This window comes from Maniola hyperantus, chromosome 4, assembly GCF_902806685.2.
Source record: "Maniola hyperantus chromosome 4, iAphHyp1.2, whole genome shotgun sequence".
NCBI lineage: Eukaryota > Metazoa > Arthropoda > Insecta > Lepidoptera > Nymphalidae > Maniola > Maniola hyperantus.
The window spans coordinates 3,010,346-3,025,820 of record NC_048539.1 but is presented as its reverse complement, the minus strand read 5'-3'; the positions used below and the strand labels follow the sequence as shown (position 1 = coordinate 3,025,820).

The window sequence follows — 15,475 nt, the reverse complement described above, 5'->3', positions numbered from 1 at the left end:
TTTACTTTGGTGAAGCTTTTATGTACTTTAATCGGATGAGTGCGTAACCACCGTAAGGCGTGTCTGGTGGAGCGTGCAGCGTGTTAAGACACTTGTGTGTATGACTATGAATATTTGATTGATGCCTAGCCCTTTGACTAAGGCTGGCACTCAGGCACTTACAAACAAAGATAAAGTCGTCAAGCTGCTACAAAGCCATGTACACATTCACGTTCAAATACACACCATTGCCTCGGCCTCGCTGCGACGCACCTGTTTGTTGTACCGCACGTCTCGAATGACCCGTATCATCTGCAGGCCCATGTTGACGCAACAGAACGCGTGGTCGCTGCGTCGCTCTGGCAATCCGCTTACACAGAAGTAACAATCGCCCAGTAGTTTGATTCGTAAACAGTGGTTTTCCTATGAAATACAAAAAACTAAAGAAATAGCTGAAACTTCCAGTTTTTTTTAATACTTATTTGAGAACAAGTTAGTTCTTCACTGTGATTTGACTTAGAGGTAAGTGATGCATGCAAATAGCCAATTTGACGTAGACATCCGCTAAGAAAGGATTTTTGAAAATTTAACGCCTAAGAGGGTAAGCAGGGTTTGGAAATTTGTTTAGTCCACGTGCACGAAGTCGCGAGCATAAGTTAGTCAAAATCTATAAGGATGAGACTTACCGAAGCTAATCTATCAAAGCGGGCAAAAAGTTCATTCAACAGCTTCACCAAATCTTGGGCGCTACATTTGCTAGATAATTCTGAAAATCAATAAAAAAATAATTTGCAGTTTAATTCGGGGGCCATTCTGTGATAACCTGAATCACAGACTTAACAAACAATTATTTACATAATGAATTAAGTACGTTCATTTGTTCACCACTGTACAACAGTAGCACATGATAAGTACGGGGTGTATTACGTACAAGTAGGCTGTAAAATTATAAAAAAAAAATCACAATGACAGGTCATTTCCCTGTTCCCTCCAAAAAGAGCTGCAAAACCCTCTAGTCTTTGCACGCCTTCTCAAACTCTTCCAGGTTTTATTAGAAAGTTGTTCCGGCCGGTAAAAGAAACGTTTGTGTAAAAATTTAGCTTACCAGTAAATCCTTTAATATCAGCAAATAAAATAGAGACGTTCTCATGCCTCTGAATGTATAAGTTATTAAATTGCTGCTCTTGAAATTCTCCCTTCACTTTGGACACGTGATTTGAAATCTCTGTCGCTAAGAAATCCGGTATCACTGAAAAACAATATTGAGTTAACTTTGGTCGTCAATTTTTTTTTTAAATTGCCAAGAGTTTTTAAGACTAATATTGAGTGTAAAATTTGTGCTACGCTAAGTAAGTATACTAATTTTATATGCTTAAGTGGCACAAATCCTCCCAAAGATTGTTAAATAAGTTGTTTAAAAAAAGTTACCTAACCTAAGCGACAATTTAATTCAAAACTTGGCGGTACTCAACTGTGCGCCCTGAATAATCTGTTACAATTATATTATACTAGCTGATGCCCGCGACTTCATACGCGTGCGCGTTAGGTTTTTAAAAATCCTGTGGGAACTCTTTGATTTTCCGGGATAAAAAGTAGCCTATGTCACTCTCCAGGTCTTTATCTATACCCATGCAAAAAACCACGTCAATCCGTTGCACCGTTGCGACGTGATTGAAGGACAAACCAACAAACCAACAAGCCAACACACTTTCACATTTATAATAGGGGTAGTGATTCTTTACCACTTTGAAATAGTTTCCACTGTCGATCGCTCTCTCGCTTGGTCCTCTGCCGCGTCACCATTGATCTATGGGTTTCTAGAAACGCCTTCCTTTGCCCCCAGTCGGCGAGGTACTTGGCGTACATTCCAGCGAAATTCACCGCTAGGTATAGCAGAGAATTGGCTACGAGGATCCGAGTACCACAGGACGCTGCCTGTGGACAAAAAAATTTAATTCGATCATGCTAATGCGCGACACACACGCGACACGATATAAAGAGGCTGGCGGGAAGTGGCTGGATGAGGAAGGCTGAGGACCGGGTGTGGTGGCGCTCTTTAGGGAAGGCCTATGTCCAACAGTGGATGTCCACAGGCTGATGATGATAATGATGATGAATGCGCGACACACATAGACTAGACTGGAGTGGTGTGACGTCGAGGCGCGGCTTCTCGTTTTATCAACTACTAGCTTATGCCCGCGACTTCATCCGCGTGGACGACACAAATTTCAAACCCCTATTTCACCCCCTTAGGAGTTGATTTTCAAAAATCCTTTCTTAGCGGATGCCTACGTCATTAGAGCTATCTGCATGCCAAATTTCAGCCCGATCCGTCCAGTAGTTTGAGCTGTGCGTTGATAGATCAGTCAGTCACCTTTTCCTTTTATATATTTAGATTTATTTTAACACTTTCTAGGGCCTCTGTGACCTGCGCGCTGCAGAGGAGCCAGTCGATTTTCGACAGTAATATTATAACCGTGTATTATTCGCCACTCGTCACGCCGGACCTCTGCTCGCTCTGCTGCTCAAAAAAAAATTTAAAGACCCCCACTTTTTTGATGTAACATCCGTCAGATCGATTCCCACCCTGACCATAACAACGAATCAGTTGATACCTCATTTATCAAAATCGACCCAGTAGTTTAGCCGCTACAGTGGAACACACATAGATACAAACAGACATACATACACAGACTGCCAAGATCGTAACCTTTTCTTTCGCTTGGCCGTAGTCGGGTAAAAACATAGCAACAAACACTTACAGCACAAATTGTGTATTGGCTTACTGCATCAGGGTTTTTCTCCATCAACTCCTTGATATTAACTGCGGTAGCTAGCACGTGCGAGAAGGACGACAGTATGCCTATGACGATGCACCAGCCCAGAGAGAGTGGGAGCATCGCGTACGGCACGAATATGATGAACAGCATGTACCAGACCTGGTTCTCTGGCTCTTGGAAGCCTATGCCTTGACCGCTGAGACCTAAAATAAAATAATAAATAACTGGTCAAGTGCGAGTTGGATTCACACACGAAGGGTTCCGTACCATCGTACAAGATAAAACGCATTTATTTGCAACACGGCAAGTTAATTACAGAGAGCGCTGTCTACATGTCATTTAAGTAAACTAATTAGGTATTTATTTGTTCGTGAACACATTTTAATTTTTTTGTGATGTATTCAAGGTTTTCGGATTTGTTCCATCTACTTGCCATCTAGATGATAGACAATTTAACCTCAGTGGTCTTTGTTCTAGGGCAACGGAAAGTACCCTATAGGTTTTGATTCCCTTTTCTTGACAGACACGAGTTCCTTTTTTCATTTTGAGGTACGGAATCCTAAAAAAATGCTCAGTTTTATAATCCTCCTCTCCTCACCTCCTCCTCATATAATCTCCTCTTCTTATAATTAAAAACATTTTATTTCAAACTCTCCACCAAGTTGTAAAAAGACCAGAATCAAAAGATCATAAAACTAGGTGTAAGAAAGGCAGGCTATTAAGAAATTTAATTCCCTCATATAATATAACTTTATGATTCCCCCATGTACCAACCTATCTATCATTGGGATTACTAATTTACGTTTTGGGCTCAAAAACTTGAAGCTAATTAAAAGTATGCCAATAAATATCAAGTTTTTTCTTCTCATCTTTATAATATTACTTATCCACCACGCTGCCAGGCCAGTGCGGATTTGCAGACTTCACACACTTTTAGGAACATTATGTAGAATCTCAGACATGCAGGTTTTCTCACAACATTTTCCGTCACCGATAAAGCAAGTTATATTTAATTGCTTAAAACGCACATAACTCAGAAAAGTTAGAGGTGCGTGCCCGGGATCGAACCCTCGATCCCTCGCATGGAAGGCCGATATCTTAACCACTAGTCCACTGCTTTGATGATTGTAAAACAACCTTGCGCTATGAGCAGTATCCACGTGGCTGCGGCCGCCCAGTGCAGGTAGTTGTTCGCGAAACACCTCCACCCTCCCAGCAGGCACAGCGCGATGTTGATGAGCCCGAACGCAGCCGTCCAGGTTATTTTGTAACCGTCAGCTGTCACTGCTTCGACTTTATGAAACAAGAAAAAAAGTTAAAAGAAAAGTTCTAGTGTAGTTAAGTTACGTTAAGGAAGCTTCTTAGCGGACGGAAGCTCGGTATGGGGATCTACATTAGGTCGCAAAAAGTGAAGGTGGCGAAAAACTCATTCGAAATCAAAGAAATCTAAATCTAAATTTATTTATTTCATGTACTTAGGACAACTAAGCAGTGTCTTTTATGCTACGTCTGTGCCTCTACCACCGCCATACCGATTAGGAAAGCAAAATCTACTGAGCCGGCAAAAAGTTCAGCAATTGCTATTTTCCTTCTTTGTCTGGACAGCGGGAATTATTGCCCTTCAGAGTGAGCCAAAAAGGATATATAAGATCTTGCAATGCGTAAGAGTATTTCTTCTTCTTTTGTCGAATTTCCCGTGACGCTCTATTATTTATATACTCGTAAAACGAGATATTATTTAATATCCCGGTTGATTTGAAATTAGAGTGAGAATTAATTTAATACATAAATATTCCCCTTCTGCACAAATCAATTTTTCATTTTTATTTTTCTGTTATTTTAAAGTTACGTAAGCCATGCAAATAATCATAAGGTACTTACGGTTACCTCTATTTGATAAAGTATAAATTAATGATAGACATATCTGAAAATAAAAAAGATCGATTATTAGTCAGTACCTAATCATCTTCTGTATATATAACATTCAAAGTCCTAACTGACTGACTAACTTATATATCAACACACAGCCTAAACCGCTGGTCCTAGAGACATTTAATGTGGAGGGTGTGTTCTTTGTAAAGAGTAGGTATCCACTAAAAATGATTTTTCGTAATTCCACCCCCAAGTGGGTTACATGGGGGGTTTGAAGTTTATCTAGTCCACGTGGGCGAAGTTGCGAGCATAAGCTTACTAGTAGTAATAAAAAATACTTAGCAAGTCAAATCTACTTATACTTAAGTCTATAGCTTTTTAGGAAAAATATCAAAAAATAAAACATTTCCATCACCTTGAGTGCTAAGTCAACCACGTTGACCATTATGAGAGATTTTTGCCTTTGTCTTCGAGAATACCTTTGATATGATAATTCTACGGTTTCATCCTGCGAACAAAAATAAAAATAAAGAGCTAATACCATTGAAAATACTTTGGTGCATATTATTACCTGGGTACATACGGTAAACCCGGTGTCGCATTTATAAAATAACTTAAGTAATAAGTAAAGTTGGACCGACAAAAGTTTTATTGTTCTTTAATTATGTATTTCAATCTTGCTAAAAACGAATGATTTCGTGATTGATTTTTAAGACTCTTTTAAAGCATTTTAGTTAAAAATAAAAGTTAAGTTAAAAAAACTACTTAGTTATCTAAAATACTTTGCCATAACTAGTCCTTGATATTGCCAATGAAAAACCGTGAATTGTGATGAACGAAGGGCGCCATAAAAGCACAAAAGCTCCTTAAAAGGGCGCTGCGGCTGCGGGCGATACGATAGGGTCGTAAATAATATTAGATGACATGCTCGTTATGGTAGCTTCTTATACACATCCTATCAAAAATCACGAAAATAATTCGACAAACAAAAAGCCTTCAAGGTTCACACGGTGAATAGTGTCTAAACGGATGTGAAAAAGCCTATATCCAACAGTGGATGCATATTAATTATTGTCATACCTTAAACTACCTACAATCGTGCTTTGAATGTTTTCAAGCTTTTAGCACCAGCCCAAATGATGAAATACTGTATCGTATTATACTTAGCTTATATTTACAATACTTCCTACACTTAGGTATGTATATTTTTAGATAATTGAAAAGAAAAATATGAATTCTTATGACAAGTCAAGAGGAGTTCGGAAAGGTATTTGAGATATGTAGATTAGATGGTTTTTCTTACCTTAAAACTATTAGTGAGTGATGGCCAATATATTCCTTTGTAGTACCGACCAGTTCTGAGGATACTTTCTGTGATAGCTGGTAAAAAATAAATTGAAATTAATATTGTGTTTTAGACAAAAATCTACAAATAAATAAAATAATCAATAAAAAGGAGAGTGAGACAACACCCAGCGCATATTTTTGGTAAAGTCTTCAAATACTTAGTAATATAATAAGTACCTTCTCAAGTGGAAAACCAGAAATTTTGAAGAAAGTTTAGCCTTTATTCTCATTTACTCTAATGGAAGTAATTATTAGGTCTTGTAATTAATTATATCCACAATTGCGCTACGATTGCGGAATTAAACCAGAAAAGTTTAAGGTTCAAACCCCCATTCACGGTATGTTTGTTTTAGTAGGTAATCATCGTCATCTCAAACCTTCACAAGCCTTGAACATTATGCATGGATATACCCTCTCAGAATGAGAGGGCTTTGGGCCATAGTCTATCCTGCTGGCTTTGCGGATTGGCAGACTTCACCCATCTTTAGAATATTTTGGGGAACTCTTCAAATATCCAGGCATGCAGGTTTCCTGGCGAGAATTTCTTTCACCGTTAGGTAACAACAAATGATATCAAATATTATTATATTACTTTTAATTACTATTAATCAACTTTACTTATTATAAATGCGAATGTGTGTTTGTTTGTTGGTTTGTCCTTCAATCACGTCGCAACGGTGCAACGGATTGAAGTGATTTTTTGCATGGGCATAGATAAAAACCTGGAGAGTGACATAGACTACTTTTTATCCCGGAAAATCAAAGAGTTCCTACGGGATTTTTGAAAACCTAAATCCACGAGGACGAAGTCGCGGGCGTCAGCTAGTTATAAATATTTTTCAATGAGTAACAGATGGATGAAAACGGTGAAGACCGACTTTCAGGAGAACCGTAGAGTGTACTTTGACTTTGTTTAGACTTTATTTAGAGTTAAATGACATATTTCTCTCGTTATAGCTGTCTGAATAAAGTCAAAGTATCTACGCTTGACTCTGTTGAACTCAGCCTGACTTCACTCAGTTGGAAGGTAAAGGTGAGTAACGTCTGAATGCTGACCTGGTTCGTGTTCCGCGGTGAAGGGGTCGATGCTGTTCCGGGCGCTGTTGGTGGAGCCGTCGTCGTCGCTTATCCGAAGCTGCAACCAAATGTTCAATCAGACCAAAATAGGTATAGTCCGCGACAGGTTGATATGGCAATCGGGGTACGAGGCGGGGGGACACCCCACACACCCACACGTTACCCACGCTCGCCGGCGCCGGGTTAGCGCGGGGGCTGTGCGGGTGTGCGGGGCGCTCCCCGATTGCAATCTCAACCTGTCGCGTACTATAATATACTTACTTATATTTCTTCATCATCATCATCATCATCATCAAACCATCGCCGGCTCACTATAGAGAACGGGTCTCCTCTCAATATGAGAACAGTTTCACCGAGAATACTGGCTGCATTTCCGCGCTGGACAGCCAGCTTTTCTAAACAAGTACCTATGTCTACTCTGTGCCTATGTCCTGAAATCAAGAGTCCAGAATGCTTTGGAGAGTGTGCTTAGGCAGTTCAAAGGGTTGTGAAGTTCCTCAACACGATCTTCAACAAGTTCTCCAACAAGGTTCCCTTCATCGTTCTACCACAGAACAGCGAGGAACCCTGAGAGTTGGCACCGCAGTACCAGCACGAAATGTTTTTGCTTAACGTTTTTGCTTCGAACCGCTAAAGTAGTCGAAGTCAATTACTTAGCTATTGCAAGAAAATTAACCGAGTATTAATTCAAAGAAAATTACAAAATTACGAGTAGGTATAAGTTTTTAGGCAAAAACACAGTGGATTTAATTTTGGCGGCTCTAATAAGTCCCGAATTTAATTAAGTCTAAAGAAATTAAGTCTAAATCAGTGACGAAGGTCTCTTTCAAATTATGTTCTAAACCTTGATTGGATTAAACCATGGATTAAATTAGATAAGCTGACATAAAGCTTCTGAGATACTTAAAAACTTTTCACTGTAGACTGTCTGCTTTCATACTTATTTCAGGCCTTTTTAGGGTTCCATACCTCAAAAGGAAAAAGGAACCGTTATAGGATCACTTTGTGGTTTGTCTGTCTGTCTGCCCGTCTGTACGTCGTGTCTGTCAAGAAAACTTTGACCTAGAAATCTGGTATTTAGGTAGGTCTTATAGCACAATTAAAGGAATAAATCCGAGAACCGTGAATTGGTGATTACATCACAAAAAAAATGTGTTCATGAACAAATAACTAATTAGTTTTTCAATTTTCAAAGTAAGATAACTATACCAAGTGGGGTATTATAATATGAAAGGGCCCGGGACCTCCTATTTATAAGAATACAGCCACAGAAGATATAACAGCGCTCAGTCGTGGTTCTGTGAAAGTACTTGAACAAGAAATGTGTGATGTTTATACAATTCACCTGATCCTCTGGAACAGTACAGCTAGCGCCATCTCCGGGAAGCCGCTCATCTTCAAGGTTTGGACTCTCTTGATCCTCTCCTCTCACGCTTTCGCAGCAGCGGCTCTGCAATGAAATAGTCACCTATACTGGCTATACATTATCTACACCTACTAATATTATAATGAGGTATGTAACGTTTGTAAGTTTTTAGGGTTTCGTACCTCAGAAGGAAAAAAGGAACCCTTGTAGGATCACTTCGTTGTCTGTATGTCTGTCAGCCCATCTGTCTGTCGTGTCCGTCACGAAAACCTAAAGGGCACTTCCAGTTGCCCTAAAATCGTGTAATTTGGCAGGTAGCCAGCTCTTATAGCACAAATAAATGAATAAATCTGAAAACCGAGGATATGTGGTAACGTCACACAAAAAAAAAATGTGTTCATTAACATAAATATTCATACTTAGTACATATTTTCAATTTTCAAAGTAAGTGGGGTATCATATGAAAGGGCTTTACCTGTATATTTTGAAACAGATTTTTATTTATTTTTATGCATAATAATTGTTGATTTATCGTACAAAATGTCTAAAAAAATACGCGCGTACGGAACCCTCGGTGCGCGAGTCAGACTCGCACTTGGCCGGTTTTTATAGGGGGTAATCTCTGGAACTACTGAACCGAATTCGAAAATTCTTTCACCGGTAGAAGGCTACATTATTCCCGATTGACATTAGGCTATATTTTTTTTCCAAAAAATTAGAGATCCCAACGAAAATTGTGATTAACTACCCATGCGAAGCCAGGACGGGTCACTAGTAACATATACAAACTATCTATCATATCAACACACAATATAAACAGCGAGTCAACACTTAAGTATACACAGTAGGTATAGTACACGACAGGTCGAGATGGCAATCGTGGTAAAACCATAAAATCTCGTGGGAAAAATCATGCAAACGTAAAACTAAATCGTGTTAAGCTGACAAAGGTATATGTGATTACTTACTTCATATCCAAATTGCTTTGAGAGCAATATCGAGAGAAAAAAAATATTATTACATTTACAATCGTATGTAAATTGATTTTCGTAGCAGGTATCGTAGACAATGTAGCTACGTGCTACGAAATTGTACGATACATTTCTATTTCTGAATTCTTATACAACATAGTCTATATCCGCGCTTGTCTATATATTCCCTAATAACTCCTAAAGTCTACGAGTTACGGGGGTGTAACATGACAACTTTCTAACACCAGCCTTTGAGGCTGCTGAGATTTTTGACTGAGAACTCAATAATTTTTTGGCCCGACCCACTTACGGCACTTTTACTGGGATCTGATGACCACATTTGATCAAGTTATGGATCAAATTATTGTTGCATGTTGTTAGTGTACGAGTCTTCATCATCAACCAATAGACGTCCACTGCTGGACATAGGTCTCTTGTACGGACTTCCACACGCCACGGTCATTGTACAAGTATGTCCAACAAAATCTAGCAATTATTCTAGACAAAATCGTGTTAAATGGCCCGTGTTTTTATTTTCGGTAGTTCGTTCAAATTTCGAAAAAATGATAAATGTTGGAGTCACAAGGGGCTATTCCAGCCCCTCGGTGACCTCGTACTGAAAAGTGCAGCGTTGGAAGACATTATAATGGACGTATGACATCAAGCTAGTTGCAAGTAGCGTCTGGAAGTCCCAACAAGAGACATATGTCCAGCAGTGGGCATCTATGGTTTGATGATGATAATGATGATTACCAGAGTAGTGCTTAAAATATAGAGGTCATAGATCCAAATAATCATTTTCTAAAAATGACCAACAAACAAACACACTTTCGCATTTATAATAAGGGTACTGATTAGCGGACGCCGCGCCGCGTTTATTTAACTATATGCAGAAATACAGTTCAATGGCTGATATTAAACTATCTGTTACTATAGCATTCACGTACCCATTGAGGCTTAACATTTTAGTAATATACACCCCCAGAAGGGCTGGCTCATTTTTTGCGCAGCGGATCAGCCTGGCTGTCCAGCGCGGAAATGCAGCCAGTATTCTTGGCACCATTCCACGCGTTCATGATTTATATAGTAATTAGATAAGGCTAGCTTTAAGTTTTACCCCCAATATACATTACTCTCGCTTCAATTATCACAGAGATAATAACTCAACGTTAAATATACCACGGACCAGTCGAGGGGGAGTTTTTGCACTTTTTATCTGGCATGGAGGCTTTTATGGATGAAGGATTTTATAGAGTGTTTTTATAGTCTAACATTAACACCATGATTTATGGTTTTTACTCGTTCATGTTTTAAATTATGCTTATTTTATAACTTACTTATGCCCGCGTGGACTACACGAATTTCAAACCCCTTTAGGCGTTCAATTTTTAAAAAATCTTTTCTTAGCGAATGTCTATGACATAATAGCTATCTGCATGCCGAATTCGAGCTCGATTCGTACAGTAGGTTGAACTGTGTGTTGATAGATCAATCAATCAGTCATCTTTTCCTTTTATTTATTATTTTATTTATACTAGAGTTAATCTTAGAAGATGAACATAAAGCGTCGTAAACTTTTTCAGGACGATTTGAAATAAACTATTACATAGTACATAGTTTTCATACAGTTCAAGCAGCGTTCCCCAGAAAATCTCTCAGGTAGCTGAATTTTGATAGACTAAATCGACAATCAAGTATATCCACTAAACTTTTATAAATTATCATCCTGAAACCTTTTCGTAGAATCAGTCTATCCATTGTTGAAAATCGAATGAATATTCCTGCAATCGTTTCTGAGACTATTAAGTAGTACATACCTACATACTACAGTTATTACAGACAGACCAATGCGATAGAGAAGTATATACATACATACATAGAGAAGTTTTTTTTGTAGTAGTGATAGTTATGTTGTAGTATATTAACATAACATATATTTTTATTACACGAAACCTAAGAAACTGTCTATTTTCAGCATAAAACTCAAACTCAAATCATTCATTCAGATTAGGTATTATTGTAATACGCATTGTCTGGTGGGAGGCTTCGGCCGTGGCTACCACCCTACCTGCAAAGCCGTACCGCCAAACAATTTAGCGTTCCAGTACGATGCCGTGTAGAAACCAAAGGGTTAGGTTTAATAAAAACTGCCATACCCCTTCCAGGTTAACCAGCATCCATCTTAGATTTCATCTTACCACCAGGTGAGATTGCAGTCAAGGGCTAACTTGTATCTGAATAATAACAATAAAAAAACACTTTTTGATTGTTACTTGTTGAATTTGCAATACAATAATGAGAGTAGGTATCGGTAGTTTACAACAACTACTTACGTAACCCTTGTAGTGTGAATTGAAATGAAATTGCAAAGCTGTTTACGTCGTGTTTTTATGACCACTTCAGTCGGTCATATTACAATCTATTTATAAGTTTTTATATGTTTCGTGTTATTGACTTAACATTATTAAAGATCGTGAGTACCAATTATTATTGTTGATCAACTTTAAATATCTGTAACCGATGGATGAGCTATTTGGAAAAAAATTAAAAGTTAGTAAAGTTCTCCTGACACAGGTATAAATAATGTGATCCAACTTCCGAGATATGGTCGCTAACTATGGGCCTCATAAGAAAGCTCATTCACTCAGCGGGCGATGGATAGAGTTTCTCTTCGTGACCAAAACACAATTGAGTAGACCTGTGGACGAACCAGAGTAACCAACCTACGTCGGTTACTCTGGTTCATCTACAGATCTCCTGTCTCCAACTGTTTCCGAAGCTGAAATAGCAATGGATGGGGCACATAGTTTAAAGAACCGATAGACGTTGGAGTACGTCGAGTGTGTTTTGGTGGATTTGTGGGTGTTGTGTGGTGGTGGAACGTATTGCTTGCTTGATGGCTCTCAGCTCTCAATGTATCGCCGGTGTTTATGCATCGTTACACGTCGGTATCGTTGTGTAAACGCATTAAAACTTTGCTATCTATCAGCTCTCGCGATAACAAGCCTTTTGTTTCATTATTGTAACGACAAAATCATGCTACGTCGTTGTATAGAACGAGTACGAGTGTGTTTTGAGATATGTGTGGTGCTGCGTAGTCGTGGTGCGTATTGCCTGGTGGCTGGTTTTTCCTGCATGTTTAGCAGTGGGAGGGCGGGCGGTGCATGTCACATGCTGCATGTTGCACTATACAGATTCGATTTGTTTCAGCGGATTATAGCAAATTAAGCTTTTGGTTCATTGTACCTGTATCATGCTACGTTATTATTTCCCACTAGCTAAACCCGGCTTCGCATCGCTATGCCTCAGTCTAATATTGAGGGAAATTAAAGAATTCCGTTCCCGTGGAAACTTCGTGATAGAAAGTATATGAGAAACATAGAAATGCAACGTTGAATGGAGTTTGGAGTTTTGTTTTAAGGAACAACTATTCATTGTACCTAAGTGAGTTGCAGTGAGTGTGTTAAATTAATATACATATTACATATATTAAGTACTTAAAGCTTTCTATAATGAAATTTTATATGAAACTAGCTTATGCGACTCTCTCATCGCTCGACATCTCGACTTCGTCCGCGTGGACTATACAAATTTCAAACCCTTATTTTACCCCCTTAAGGGTTGAATTTTCAAAAAATCCTTTCTTAGCGGACTTCTTCGTCGCAATAGCTTCAGTCCGATCCATCCAGTAGTTTGAGCTGTGCGTTGATAGATCAGTCAGTCAGTCAATCAGCTTTGATTTTATACATATACTAGCTTATGCTCGCAACTTCGTTTGCGTGGACTACATAAATTTCAAACCCCTATTTCACTCCCTTAGGAGTTGAATTTCCGAAAATCCTTTCTTAGCCGATGCCTGCGTCATAATAGATATCTGCATGCCAAATTTCAGCCTGATCCGTCCAGTAGTTTGAGCTGTGCTTTGATAGATCACTCAGTCAGTCAGTCAGTCACCTTTTCCTTTATATATTTAGATAAATATATATATTACTCTATTAAATCTTTTCATTTGTGAAACGAGGAAATCGCGCAGGATGTTATGAAGCGTGTCATAAAATAGTTGAGCGAACTCCGATGAAATAGTTTGAGTGTTCAGTGTTCCAATTTCCACATGAAAGCATTCCCTTAATTGAATCGCGTACGCTTCCTAAGTATTTTGCATAACTAACTAAGTATTTATCGTCATACAGTACAGTCTTGTCTTTTCAGATTGATTTTATAATTAACTAGCGACCCGCCCCGGCTTCGCATGGGTGCAATGTAGATACTAATGTGGTGTCATTGAGGTATCATTGCTTCGGAAACTCTCAAATGAGAGGATTTGTTTCCGACCTAATTCACATTATTTCGATTTCTCTAGGGATCTCCAATTTTTTGAGAATTAGACTATAGCTATAAACCTTCCTCTTGAATCACTCTTATCTTTTGGTGAAAACCGCATTAAAATCCGTTGCGTAGTTTAAATGATCTACGCGTTCATACATACATACATACAGACAGCGGGAAGCGACTTTATTTTATACTAGCGACCCGCCCCGGCTTCGCATGGGTGCAGTGTAGATACTAATGTGGTGGCAGTGATATTTCAATTTTCCTAGGGATCTCTAATTTTTTGAAACTTAAACTATACCTATAAACCTTACTCTTGAATCACTCTATCTATTGGTGAAAACCGCATTAAAATCCGTTGCGTAGTTTAAAAGATCTACGCGTTCATACATGCAGACAGCGGGAAGCAACTTTATTTTATACTATTACTATGTAGCGATACTACATGATGCCCGAAACTTCGCCCGCGCCTAAATATTTTTTTTTGATGTCGTGGGCACTCTTTGATTTTTCGGAATAAAAAGTAACCTATGTCCGTCTCCTACCTAGGACAAACTATCTCTTTCAAAGATCAAATTGACCTAGAACTAGAAAGAAGAGTGACTTGTGCCTGGAAAAGGTACTGGTCCCTAAAAGAAGTTATGAAAAGTAAACACTTCCCTATAGCAGTCAAAAGGAAAGTATTCAATATTTGTATCCTCCCATGCCTGACCTATGGCTGTCAAACTTGGGCCCTCTCGCAGAAAAACTTGCAGAAACTTTTAACTTGTCAAAGAGGAATGGAAAGAAGTATGTTAGGATTCACTTTAAGCGACAGGAAGAGAGCGAATGACATAAGAAATACCACTAAAGTGCAAGACATACTTGAGACAATTAAAAAGTTGAAATGGCGGTGGACAGGACTATGACAAGGGAAAGCAACGAAAAATGGACACAGAAAATAACTGAATGGTTACCTCGAGATGGACAAAGGAAAAGAGGGAAACAATACAGGCGATGGGAAGACGACATAAGAAAAGTTGGAGGAGCAACATGGAAAAGGACAGCGCGTGACAGGCAAAAGTGGAAGCTGCTGGAAGAGGCCTATGTGTCGAGAGGACACGCTGATAGCTAAAGAACAAAACAAATTCTATTTTCTAAAGACTAAAACTAAAAATATTAAAAAAGAAAAACTATCAGCAATAAAGGTTAAAAAAAAAAAAAAAATGTCCGTCTCCAGGATAGTACTCCGTCACAGTACCTACCGACCGACTTTTTCCACGTGGATTTAAGTTTTTTTATCGCGTGGGAACTCTTTGATCATCCGAGATAAACAGTCTATGTCCGGGATATAAGCTAGCTATTGTATAAGTAGCTACCAAACCTCGAAATTGGTTAAATAGCTCGGCCGTGAAAACGTAGCAGACAGACAGACACTTTCACATCCATACTAATATTATAAATGCGAAAGTGTGTCTGTGTGTCTGTCTGCTAGCTTTTCACGGCTCAACCCTTCAACCGATTTTGACGAAATTTGGTATCTATAGAGATAGCTTACATCCCGGGGAAGGGCATAAGCTACTTTTCACCCTGGAAAGTAAAAGAGTTCCCACGGGATTTTAAAAACCTTAATCCAAGCATGCGAAGGCGCGGGCATCACCTAGTTTATAATATTATTAGTATTTAAAATTGATTATACGTCTCCACCGTCACAACAAAGTTTAATTTGCAAACATTTGTATGTAAACTGGACAGACGGACGGACAGGGCGGCAT

At 38.8% G+C, this 15,475-nt stretch overlaps 1 protein-coding gene across 5 annotated transcripts in view; it reads right to left on the bottom strand.

Annotated features, from left to right (window-relative positions):
• LOC117981808 (adenylyl cyclase 78C-like) overlaps positions 1–15,475 on the bottom strand; it is an 83,205-nt gene that overhangs the window by 12,824 nt on the left and 54,906 nt on the right. For 2 of the 5 annotated variants that reach the window (XM_034968005.2, XM_069509754.1), the window contains exons 4-14: positions 8,401–8,505; positions 7,035–7,113; positions 5,935–6,011; positions 5,047–5,139; positions 4,641–4,683; positions 3,897–4,052; positions 2,742–2,962; positions 1,722–1,914; positions 1,085–1,228; positions 666–745; positions 226–402 (exon numbers count right to left, since the gene is read on the bottom strand). In XM_034968005.2, the coding sequence (XP_034823896.2) occupies positions 226–402; positions 666–745; positions 1,085–1,228; positions 1,722–1,914; positions 2,742–2,962; positions 3,897–4,052; positions 4,641–4,683; positions 5,047–5,139; positions 5,935–6,011; positions 7,035–7,113; positions 8,401–8,505 (1,368 nt within the window). The remainder of the gene's footprint in view (positions 1–225; positions 403–665; positions 746–1,084; positions 1,229–1,721; positions 1,915–2,741; positions 2,963–3,896; positions 4,053–4,640; positions 4,684–5,046; positions 5,140–5,934; positions 6,012–7,034; positions 7,114–8,400; positions 8,506–15,475) is intronic. The other 3 variants (XM_069509756.1, XM_069509755.1, XM_069509757.1) reach the window with 3 other exon arrangements.